The 12,691-nt window shown below is 47.6% G+C and overlaps 1 protein-coding gene across 1 annotated transcript in view; it reads right to left on the reverse strand.

The window, feature by feature from the left end:
* The window catches only part of LOC138583112 (C-type lectin domain family 18 member A-like), a 346,135-nt gene that overhangs the window by 255,561 nt on the left and 77,883 nt on the right, over window positions 1-12,691 (reverse strand). The window contains exon 3 of the mRNA XM_069655073.1: window positions 1,012-1,245. Within this exon, the coding sequence (XP_069511174.1) occupies window positions 1,012-1,245 (234 nt within the window). The remainder of the gene's footprint in view (window positions 1-1,011; window positions 1,246-12,691) is intronic.

Below are 12,691 nucleotides of genomic sequence, written 5' to 3' on the forward strand. Positions count from 1 at the left end.
CTAGATGCCTGTGGGCTCTGGCGCTTTAGAAATAAATAAATGAATAAATCAGCCTCTAAAATAAACTCCTTGTAATGCAATGGTAACAACCCGAATTGCTGTACAAATTTCTCATTAATACAATGCCTGGAGGGACACCCAATCTGAAATCAAGAATTCTGTCTATGTTCCCAATAAAAGCTAGTAGGATCCTGAGGTGGCCTGCACTTGCCACCATGTCAAGGTGCCTTTGCTGGTCTTGCTCCAATGAGTTTACAAATAGGCTTTGCCTATTGTGTCATGGAGGGGCTGAAGCACCTAGGAGAGACAGGAGCGCGTGAGGGAGGTGGCCCAAGGCTCCAACGTGTGAGGGAGTCTGTTTTTTACTGACTCTTTTACATTTCACAGTAACCCTGCATTCCTTGACCTTCACCTTGTACCCTGCATTCTTTTAAAAGAAATGGGGGCATGCATGGTTGACCGAGGTCCTGGGGACATCACTTATTAAGGGTGCTGATGGGTGAGGGAGGCAGGGCAAAGAGCAGCTATATACTGCAAGTGGTGAAAGAGAGTATGGACTGGAAGTCTAGCGTTATCCTGTGCCAGTACCACCGCCATGTCCCTCAATGGGTAGTAGTTGCTTTCCAATTGTTAACAATGAGAATTAGACACAAGAGTAACAAACCTTCACAATCCTGGCAAATTGGCTACTGCTTGCTAATAAGCTCTTGCGCATTATTTATGAATGTCAATATATCGCTAAAGGCATTGTTTTAAAGCTGCCAAGCTAAAAATAATATGAGCATCAGAGAGGGGGTGTTTCAGATTGAATCTATCGGCAAAGAGCAGAAAATGTACAGAAGCCTTGGCCTCAGAGATCCTAAAGCTGGATAAGCATGTGCATAGTCCTATGGCCTGAGTCTTGAAGTCCAACAGATTGCAATGTGAAGGAAGCCTACTAGAGTTCCCAGGTGGTTACGTTTCATAAATCCCCCCCTTTAGCCCACAGTTGTTAGTATGTTCTCCACTTACCTGCGTGTAGTGACTGCAGGTGGCATTCTCTGCGCACTGTGCATTGTGGAAGCTGTACTGCTCCCTTTCCCTGAACCATAGTTCAATGACTTCAGAGAAGGACGTGGAGCCCAAGGGAAGAAGGTGAACGTTCCAGCCAATGTGCTGAGGATGAGACCTACTCGGGAGCTGAGGGTCCAGAAGGCAGCTTGCTGCACGCTCTTGTGCCAGGATCGAAAGTTTCTCGCTCCACTCCTATCAGTGAGAAATGTAGAGCATGATTATATGTGTGCACAAGGCAAAAACCTGCAACTCTGAGCGGATACAAAGCGTGCACCAGTCACAAAATAATCTTCCCGCTTAATGCATCATGTCATTTGCAGGATGTCATAGGGTGTTAGGACTGAGGTGCACTGTTGCACATGCTATATGGTGTCCTAGTTCTAGCACAGCAGGTTGCTCTATCTACCTTTTACAATGACAGGAAACATTTTATGTATCTCAATGTGGAATGCTGTGATGTAAGGAAGATTAGTACCTGGCGAGGGGGTGTGGTGGCCAGCAAATGAGGAGGCTTGGAACAGGTTCCTTACCACACAGGTTAAGACCCTGCTCCAAGCCTCCTCGGAGCGGGAGGCCGCCATCATCCCTTGCTGGGAATCAGGTAAGTGTGCTCCCCGCTCCCCACACCCCTAAACCCCACCCCACTTTTCCACTTATTTAAGGCCCCCCTTCCCACTCCCCACTTACCTTCCGCTGCATTCTCTCTCACTAGCCATCTCCATCCAGCTTTTAGCCACCAAGGAAAGTGAGAAGGGACTACATCTAGTCCCTTCCCCCTTTCCATGCCGGCCATTTTGTTTGTTTCAATTTTTTCATTAGCTGCAATGGAAAGGGAGAAGGGACTACGAGTGATCCCTTCTCTCTTTCGATGGCAGCCATTTTCTTTGTTTATTTTTTTCCATTAAGTTCAATGGCCACCATGAAAAGGGAGAATGACGACCACTTTCTTTGTTTATTTTTTTTCCATTAAGTTCAATGGCCAGCATGGAAAGGGAGAAGGGACTACATGTAGTCCCAGGCAGCCCTTTGTATTGCTTTTTTTTCTCGAGTCGTGAAATGTTTTCAATGCCATTTGTCAGCTCAAGAAAAAAATGATATTAGTACCCCAGTATGACGTGCCCCCAGGGGCTACATTAAAGTCCTTGCTTTTCTCAGGCTTGTAACTATCGCCCTGGGGGCATTACCAGACCAGCAATGCCCCCCTCCTCGGGTTCTATTGCTTCAGTAGGCTATGGAAGGCTGGCGCTGAACTGGGAAGAGAATGGTCTTCTGAGCTGTTATGAGACAATTAACTACTAAATATACTCCTGTGCATTCAGTGTTGTGATCTATGGAGCAAACAATGGCAAGGATGAAGGAAGAGAGAATGCATCCTCTCCTTGATACATGGGACAATGAACTTACAATTAAAATATACATTCCTAATGTAAATATGGGTACAACGTTGTTACATCGCCAGGTATTTTTCACTGAATTTTATTCTGAAATTCTTGGGCCGAAAAATTTAGAGAAAAATATGGGGGTGGTGGGATCTAAGGGGATATAAGTGGTAGGGGCTGTGGGGAATTGGGACTAGATAATAGTGAATGGAGGGCTTGGGAGTGAAGCCCCAAATATTATTTGTTTTAAATTCAATTTGTTTATTTAGCTGAAATATGTATATAATGTATTGATGTTTTATTTATTGGTGATTTGTAAGGTACCAAGTGCAACAAGGCCAATTCTTCCTAGCGCCCAAATTATGTATATAATACATATATATATATATATATATATATATATAGTGAAAAAACTTTGTTAAAGGAGCATTATGGTGGAAGCACAAGAAAATAAAACCCATCATCTCTATTGTAAAACAACCATAACTCATCCACAGTCATTCAAGCATGGTGTTCAGCGACCTATCTCTGTCTCAATGCCAGTAAGACAGAGATCCTCCTCACTGGGGCACCTGTGCCTTCTTTTCCTCCTTCTTTTCCTCCTACCCTTTGGCCAAACTCCTTGGGCCCTCTACCCCCACCATCCTGTGAGGCCAGAAACCTCAGGGTCATCTTGGACTCTGCTCTTTCCTTCACCCCTAACATCATGGACCTTACCAAAAAGTTCCACTTCCAGCTCCACCTCCTCAGAGGCATTCTTCCTTTTCTCGCCTTCCCCCAGGAACTCAATGTCTCCGGAGCTCTGGTCCTTTCCAGGCTGGATGTCTGCAACAGCCTCTTTCTCAATCTCCCTCTCTCCTTTCTTCGCCCCCTCCAGCTAATCCATAATAAGGCTGAAAGACCTATCCTTGGCCTCAAGACCAGGGACCGTATCTCTCCAGCCCTATAAATCTCTCCACTGGCTCCTGGTGGCTGCAAGGATCAACCTCAAGACCCTCTGCATCATCCACAAGGCCTTCTGAAGCCTGGGACCACGCTATCTCCAACTCTCCTTCACTAAATACTCCCCTGTTAGAGCCCTACGCACCTCTACTTTCAACTCTCTTACTGTAAAATGTTTCTCTAAGCAGAGAGTGGGGCAGATCTCTCTCCGCGGCTGGTGCCTCCCTCTGGAACAGCCTCCCTGCCCCTCTCAGATTTGAGCCGGACCTTCTCAAGTTCCGGAAACTGAAAAGAATTCTGCTTTTCTCTACCTCTTTCCCTTCCTTGCTAATCACCCCACTGCGGCTGTGAACGGTGGCCTGATCCTCATGAACCCCACAGGCTCTCAGGCCCTTCCTCCCAGTCATTAACCGCCCCCCATCCCACTGCATTGCCCTGTGGGCCCCTGTCTGGTGGCTTCACATGCCACCCTTGAGAGCTGCCTGTACTAGCACTTAGCCTGAGGTGCTCCTCCTGGCTCCCCTTAGCACTTCCCTCGTGGGTATTCCTCCAGCTTTTGTCCATTCCTTTGCTCCCCCTTTCCACCCCACCTGTCCTGCACTTTTTTTAAATATTGGTTAATATGAGTGACCTATGTCACAAATTCTTGGTCCATATATCTATGCCTCTGTAGGTAAGAAGCCGTTTTGGTGGATTGAGACCCCCAGTTGCATTACCATTGAAAGTGATTACAACAGGTAAGTGAGAAGAGTGCTGTGTTCAGTGAATAAGATGCTTATGCGTATAGCACTCAATTTTGTCGATACATTTTTTTAGCAACCAGTAATAAGTTGCTTTTATTTCTGTTCAGATCACGATTTAAGTAAGAGCAGGATACATCGTACATAAAGACCAGTGGCGAAAGAGAAACCAAACAAAACCCCTGAAGAATTTCCCACAATCGTATATACCAATGACTGTATGGGAATGAAACATGTTGGGTTATTTTGAGTCATACTAATTACGCTCTATGAATTTGTGCAATCTTTTTTTGCATTTGAGTATGTGTTATTAGGTTTTAATGATTCACGTACTGTTTTTTGATTAATTGTGAGTGTTGTGAATTGCATTGTTGTTTGTGTTTTGTTAGGTAGATTGTGTTTAAATATCACAAACAATTGCAAATTCTTATTAGTGTTTGTCTTGTGGTTTCTTAATATGTGTTTTCTTAAAATATGAATTTTTTAATAAAATAACCAGGTTACTCACGGTAGTGACCACCTTACTCCTAGTCCATAGTCCCCTTTCCTCCATACTTATGGGACATCTCTCCTTCCTGTGGGACGGGACCGGAGCACTTTGTAAAAAGCATCCAAAAATTTTGCAAAAATCTGTCCTTCCTCTCTTTCTTGCGCGGGGCCCGGCACGCGGCCGTAACCCCGCCCACCTTGGCTCCGCCCCGCGCATCGCCCATCAGTCCTTTTCGATCGCCAGGTCTAAGACCTAGTAGCAATAACAGAGGAACCTTATTAGAGGGGACGGCGGGCGGGCATATGGAGGAAAGGGGACTATGGACTAGGAGCAAGGTTGTCACTACGGTGAGTAACCTAGTTATACTCCTACGTCCCATCCCCTTTCCTCCATACTTATGGGAGATTCCCAAGCACTCCTTACAGTAACTACGGGTGGATGGAAATAATCCTTACTGAAACAGGTTCTTCAGCACAGCCTGACCAAAATGAGCATCAGCTCTTGAGCTCATGTCAAGACAATAATGCTTACAAAAAGCAGATGGGGAGGCCCAAGTAGCTGCCCTAGCGATGGACTCCCAGGGGACATATTTCTGAAAAGCAACCGCAGCTGCCTTGCCCACACCAGGTGTGCATGAATACCCTTAGGAGGCTTCAGCCCTTGGACGGTGAAAGACTCCGTAATGCAGGCGGCGATCCACCGAGAAATAGTCGCCTTAGATGCCTGCTTACCCTGAGGGTTACCAAAAGTCACAAACAGTTGAGAAGAACTCCTAAGCTGGGTTATTTTGAGTCATACTAATTACGTTCTATGAATTTGTGCAATCTTTTTTTGCATTTTCTTATATTGGAATCCTGTGATGATTGCCGAAAAAGAATTTCTAGATGCGGTTACAACGGAAATAGATAAATGCTATGCAACTTTCTCTGATCCGTTTGTAATAACATGTTTAAATTACACATGGTTTGATAAGGTTAAAATGCGTAAGCCAAGCAAACTACTAAAAGGTCCATCAGAGTCAGACGATCGCGGTACAAAATGGGAATTCCAGTTGATGCTGCGACAATGTGCAATGCTGAACGGTGTAATAAAGGGAGACATCCCCGCAGCCGATACGTGGCAGCGAGGGGACACGTCAAAAACCCTTGATTATATTTGGGCCTCCGAAAATCTTCATTCGCATATTACAAACCTTGTGACAAAGAAGAGTGTAAAAAGTGACCATGATCCGCTAGTACTGTCGTGGAAGAACCCGTACAAAAAGCAGCTGCAAAGATATATAATTCCACTAGACATAAATAATGCCCAAAATCGAATACGAATGAACAGTAAGCAGATTGATAAATTAACGGGATATATTCAAACACAGAAATCACAGAATCAAGTGGAATATATATCACTACTAAAAAAGTTTTCCAACACAAACAAACCAAAAGTAGGAAGTATCTCAAATACGCACAGCCCAGCCTTAGATGAGGCAAAGAAACAGCTGAAAAAAGACCTGAAGCAGTTCTGTCCAGATAGAATTTAAGAGCCCTTCTGACATCGAGACAATGCAGAACCCTTTCTTTCTCTGAGGAAAAAAGACTGGCAAGGAGATTGACATTCAGATGGAATTCAGATACTGCCTTCGGCAGGAAAGCAGGATTTGTCCGTAGGACTACCTTATCCTTGTGAAAGACCAAAAAGGGATGCTCCACCGACAAGGCCTGGAGCTCACTCATCCGCCTTGCTGACGTAACGGCGACCAAAAAGGACACTTTCCAGGACAGGTACTTGAGGTCCACCGCGGCCATTGGCTCGAAAGGTTTATGACACAACACAGTCAGGACTACATTTAGATCCCACGACGGGTGCAGACTACGAATTGGAGGATAGAGGCGTGTCAAACTTGCAAAATGCCTCTTAACCACTGGGTTACTCAGAGAGTAAGAGCATTGGTCCGTAGAAAGGTAAGCGGAAACCGCTGAAAGGTAAGTTCTGCATGACAGAACATGGACACCCAACTCTGCTAAGAAGGATACAAAGGACAAAACCGTGTCAATTGTAGCCCCCCTTGGGTCCAACTGCTTGTTTAAACACCAATGACAGAACCTGAGCCATTTGCTTCTGTACTGGGACCTAGTCGAAGGTTTTCTGGCTGCCTGGATAATACGCATGTTATCCGCAGACAAGTAAAGATGTTCTAAAGACTTGAACTCAGGCACCATGCCGCCAAGCTGAGCGATTGTAGGGAGGGGTGCCACATCTGCTGTTCCCCCTGATGAAGAAGATCGGGTGTCACTGGTAACCTGATCGGTGGATACACCGACAGGTATTGAAGTTCTGAGAACCAAAACCCTGCCGGCCACCACAGGGCTATGAGTAGATGGGAACAGTTCACCGAGTTCTTCAGCTTCCAAATTGCTTGGTGAACTAGAGGCAGAGGCGGGAAGGCATAAGCTCTCATGTTGTGCCGTGGATTCTCGAGAGCATTTCCCAGAGAGGAGGCTCCCACCCCCCTCTGGAGGCATACTGAGGAAGCTTCTTGTTTACCGCCATAGCGAAGAGGTCCACTTCCGGTGTGCCCCAACGCAAGAAAATCCATGAGAGGACCTCCGCCTTCAACTCCCACTCGTAGCTGACCACTGTCCGCCGGCTGAGGGCATCCGCTGTGACATTCAGCTGGCCCGGGAGATGCACTGCAAGCAGCCAAACACCATGGAAAAAACAGTTGGTGGAAACTGGAATTGGAAAATATATTGGATGATAACAGTGACCTAAATTTAAACAGAGCTAATGTAATGAGGTTATTACATTATGTACCAGCACTACGTAATATAAGATCGGACGACATTGCCATCGTCGAATACAAATCAGAAAGAAGATCAGATTGGGTGGTGCTCCATATGAAATCTAAGAACTTAGCTAAACCACTTTTGGAAGCAAAAGAAGATCTTCTGTTTTTTGGGTTTGATCTGACAGTTTGTGATGTCCAACAGCCACCAATGGACGGGGCAAATGAGCAGAAGCAGATTAGATCCTCAAATAACAACAAAAGAAACGACTTATGGAAACAAATGAAAAAGCAATCATCTAACGCAACTAGAATGCATGACGACAAGATCCATGCTTAGGATCACGTAGGGTCAAGAGGTGTGACCCAACTTTTAACATCTTGGAACACCCGTGGTTTTGCTCATTTATTTGAGGATGGCGACATACAAGATCTAAAAAGTACCTTTATTTGTCTGCAAGAAACGTGGCTGCGAGAGCCTCCATCAAGTGACGGATATACAATATTTCTAAACACAGCAGGTAAAAATATATTTGGACGTCCCTTTTCTGGCCTTCTAACCATGGTAAAGAACTCGGCAGGATGGGAAGTGTTATACACCCATAACCCAAATTTGTTCGTTCAAGCTTTAACATTGCAAACAGTAGTTGAAACCCAGGATGGGAAATCTTCAAATCAACAACTACTGCTATTGAACTTATATTGGAATCCTGTGATGATTGCCGAAAAAGAATTTCTAGATGCGGTTACAACGGAAATAGATAAATGCTATGCATCTTTCTCTGATCCGTTTGTAATAACATGTTTAAATTACACATGGTTTGATAAGGTTAAAATGCGTAAGCCAAGCAAACTACTAAAAAGTCCATCAGAGTCAGACGATCGCGGTACAAAATGGGAATTCCAGTTGATGCTGCGACAATGTGCAATGCTGAACGGTGTAATAAAGGGAGACATCCCCGCAGCCGATACGTGGCAGCGAGGGGACACGTCAAAAACCCTTGATTATATTTGGGCCTCCGAAAATCTTCATTCGCATATTACAAACCTTGTGACAAAGAAGAGTGTAAAAAGTGACCATGATCCGCTAGTACTGTCGTGGAAGAACCCGTACAAAAAGCAGCTGCAAAGATATATAATTCCACTAGACATAAATAATGCCCAAAATCGAATACGAATGAACAGTAAGCAGATTGATAAATTAACGGGATATATTCAAACACAGAAATCACAGAATCAAGTGGAATATATATCACTACTAAAAAAGTTTTCCAACACAAACAAACCAAAAGTAGGAAGTATCTCAAATACGCACAGCCCAGCCTTAGATGAGGCAAAGAAACAGCTGAAAAAAGACCTGAAGCAGATAAGGAAAAAAGGTGGATTAAAAAAAGAGTCGTTGATGAAGAGAAGACGCCAACGTTATCGTAATTGGTTAAAGTCATTCAATCACATACAATCTCAAGAACAAGCCGAACTGATGCTCCGTCTATTAATACAAAAAGATAGCCGTAACATTTGGCAAATTATAAATACTGCCCAGAAGCCTCTGGAACCACCAGGCCGACATGCTCTCCGACTGCGCAAACATCTGACACGTGGCTAACAGATCCGCCATTCTGTCCCCTGTCAGGTACACTCTGCAGTCGATCGTGTTCCAGCGAAAACCCAGGAAAATCAAGTCCTGCGAGACCGTCATGGAAGATTTCCGCCAGTTCACCGACAGGCCAAGATGGAACAGGAGCTGAAGGAGAGACTGAAGATTGCCCGCTGCTTTCAACGGGCAAAGACTGCGTAAGAGCCAGTCGTCCAAATACGGATACACATGGATACCCTGCAGACGAAGATAGGCCGCATTCACTGACATCATCTTCGTGAAGACACGCGGCGCAGAGCTGAGGCCAAAAGGAAGCACTCGAAACTGGAAGTGCTCCTCTCCCAAAGAGAAACGGAGATATCTCCTCTGTGGATTCCAAATCAGAATATGCATGTACGCATCCTGAAGCCAATCGCCTATCTGCAAGGAGGACTGGAACTGGCTGGCCGTGGTCATCTTGAATTTCTCTTGGGGTAGGAAAAGATTGACCTGGGAAAGGTCTAGGATGGTGCGCAGGCCAGCCTTGTTGGGTTTTGGCACCGTAAACAGCCGGGAGTAGAAGCCCTCCCCTCGCTCCTGAAGGGGAACGGGTTCTATAGCTCTCAGGTCCAGAAGTTTCTGAACCTCGGCTTTGAGGGAGGGCGAGCCCGACAGCTGAAAAGGAGGGTTGAAGGGTGGGGTAGGGGGTAGGAGTAAGCGGAAGCCCTCCTGAGCGACTGACAAGACCCATCTGTCTTCAGTGATGGTCTGCCACGCCTCCCAATGAGACGCAATGCGTCCTCCCACCGGGGTCTCGTGCGAGCGCGGAGAACCCTAATTGTGTAGGTTTTTCGGTGGTGTTGCCACCTGAACCTCAAGAGGAGGCTGAGGAGCGGGAGAAAAACCGAGTCCGTTGTTGCCTCTGGCGGTTATTCCCCGAAGGGGTATCCACTCTCCGAGATTTCGGGTCTAGGAAGCCCCTAAAGCAAGAGGAGGGTCGACTTTGTGACAACGGTCTCTGGGTTTTAAAAGGGGTTTTAACAAGGACAGACAAGGACTTAGCTGCCTGAGTGCTATCCTTTCGTCTTGGTCAGCTCTACATCTGTTGTAGAATAAAGTACTCCTTACCATCAAATGGAAGGTCCAACACCTTGTCCTGCACTTCCTTTGAGAATTGTGATGGCATGCAGACAGAACTGTTGTGAGGTATCAACCACCAGCATAAGGCCCCGAGCCGAGGTGTCTACATGATGAGCCGCAGCCTACAGGAGATCCTGGGCCAAGAACCTGACGTCGGACAATCCCGCTTTAAAGTCTTCCAGCTTCTCGACCGGGATGAACTCCTCAAACTCCGACAGACCTTTCCACATCTGCATATTAGCCCCCGCTAACACCAGTTTGGCATTGGCCTGCCGGAGCTGCAAGGCAGAGTTGGCAAAAATCTTCCTCCCAAGGGAGTCAAGGAGCTTATCCTCCTTTCCCAGAACCTGAGTAGCCGTTGTGGAAGAGGATGCTGCAGGCCTGGACTGTTAAGTAGCCGCGGCCACCACTGTGGAGGAGGGTGGCGGACAAGACGACAGGGCCACCTCTTCCGAAGAATGCAGCCTGAATCGCGCGTTAATTTTATTATTGACGAAAAGTCCAGAGTGTGGCTTTTCCCAGACCCTGCAGACCTCGGCCAGAACGTCCTTCTGCAAGAACAGGCCGGTACGCTCCAAAGGAGACAGGGTGAACGCCCCAGAAAGCACGCCGTCCTGCGCAGCGGGTGCCTCGGGCACCGGAAAACATCCAAGAAGCACATCATGTCCAGTACCTGGTCATGAAAAGCTATAATAGAGCGGGGCAGGTCCTCGTTGTCCTGATCGCCCTGCACATCATCCGACAGGTCAGGATCCTGCTGAGCCGTGTCGAGCACTGCCTTGGCCACGGGGGAAAATGGGGGCAAAGGCGGAAGAGTCGGGGAAGGCACCGTAGGCAAGGGAGGCGCCGGCAGAACCACCGGAGGAACGGGTGGAGCCGGAGGTGCGGGCGGACATATCTCCCTAAAAAGCCCATTGAAATATTCCCCCATGGGGGTCGGTACGCATGAGCGTCTGAACTTTGCCGAAAAAGGTGTCCTCCGAGGACTGTTTTGGAACCAGAGGAGGCCTCTCATCAGGAGGATAATTCCAGGGACGTAACGGGGAAGGGTGCCACACCAGCCCATCCACTGACGTATCTACATAAATCAAAGGTGCCGACCCCGCAGGCAAGAAAACATTGTGCGGAAGGGGTATCCGAGCGTTCCAGTCATAGACTGGCCGATAAGGATGCGCACAAGGAACCCTATGTTCACCCAGAGCGCCAAGCCCTACACCCGAGGCCGATGGCGTAGTTGTAGGGGTAGCACCCAAAATGGCACCTGCGGTCGTGGCGGGAACGACCGTCATTTTGTCATCACCTGAGGGGAACTGCGGCACATGAGGAAGTGAGGCAGGGGTCCCCGTCGATGGATCAGGGGTCTTAACTTTAGCCTTAACATAAGGAACCTCGGCTGAGCCGGTACTATGTGGCCTGGAATGTTTCTGCGACATACCGATCGCCAAATCAGCCTTCCCAGGAAGGACCTCGGCACTGCCGGTTAAAGAAGAACTTCCCTTCTTTGCCCCCTCAACAGATCTGGCGTCGCCACAAGAGCGAGAACGGTGAGAAACAACCTTCACCGATAAGGCCTTGCCAGGCCTCTCAGAAATGTTGGTAACTTTAGCCTCTGTGCGAGGGACCTCGGACCCAGGTCCTGTAACCGCCTTACTAGAGCAGGCCTCGAACATCTGTTCGGTAACACTAAGCCCCGCCAAGGCCTTGGGGCATACCCGGGTCTTATTTTTGAAAGAAGCCGACAGAGGGGCCTCAGAGCAAGCTCCGGTACCACACACTCAGTAGAACTGGGTCTACAAGCAGCCCCCACAGGAGGGGCCTCGGAGTGTACACTGGTATCCACAGGCCCCTTACGGAGACCCTTGGAGAAAACTCTGGTATAATTATTAGGCGCAACGGGCCCCTCAGGGCGAACCCCGGTGACAGAGCGATCAACGCCCCTCCCGGCCCGGGAGGAACCTGCAAAGGTGCTCCCGGCCGGGGTGCTCTGAAAAGTAAAGAACTTACCGGGCGTCTCTTCTTTTCGTCAATGAATGCTTGAAAATGCGAAGGAGGAGTTTGTTGGAAAACCTCCTCCCACCGCTCCATCCGACGCTGAAGAGCCCGGTACGAAAGGGAATCACAGTAAAAACAGGAGTCCCAACAGTGATCCGGACCCAAACACTCTAAACAAAGAGGACGGGGATCCGCCCTCGCGAAGCGTCGGTGACACGATGAACAATCTGGAAAGTCTAGTTTGAACGACATAGTCGGACTAGTACACGATCGTTAGCGAGAGCCAGAGAGGAAAAAAGAAAGAAAATCTTCCGCGGATGCAAGTGCGTCCAGTCCCGAACGAGCGGAGAAAAGGACTGATGGGCGATGCGCGGGGCGGAACCAAGGTGGGCGGGGTTACAGCCATGTCCCGGGCCCCGTGCAAGAAAGAGAGGAAGGACACATTTTTGCAAAAATTTTTGATGCTTTTTACAAAGTGCTCCGGTCCCGTCCCACAGGACGGAGAGATGTCCCGTAAGTATGGAGGAAAGGGGACGGGACGTAGGAGTATGTATGAACATTTTTATATGAAAGAGGGTACATTTCATTTGTTTCCCCTTTAAA

This window comes from Ambystoma mexicanum, chromosome 1p (assembly GCF_040938575.1).
Source record: "Ambystoma mexicanum isolate Mex_15411 chromosome 1p, UKY_AmexF1_1, whole genome shotgun sequence".
In the NCBI taxonomy this organism is placed as follows: domain Eukaryota; kingdom Metazoa; phylum Chordata; class Amphibia; order Caudata; family Ambystomatidae; genus Ambystoma; species Ambystoma mexicanum.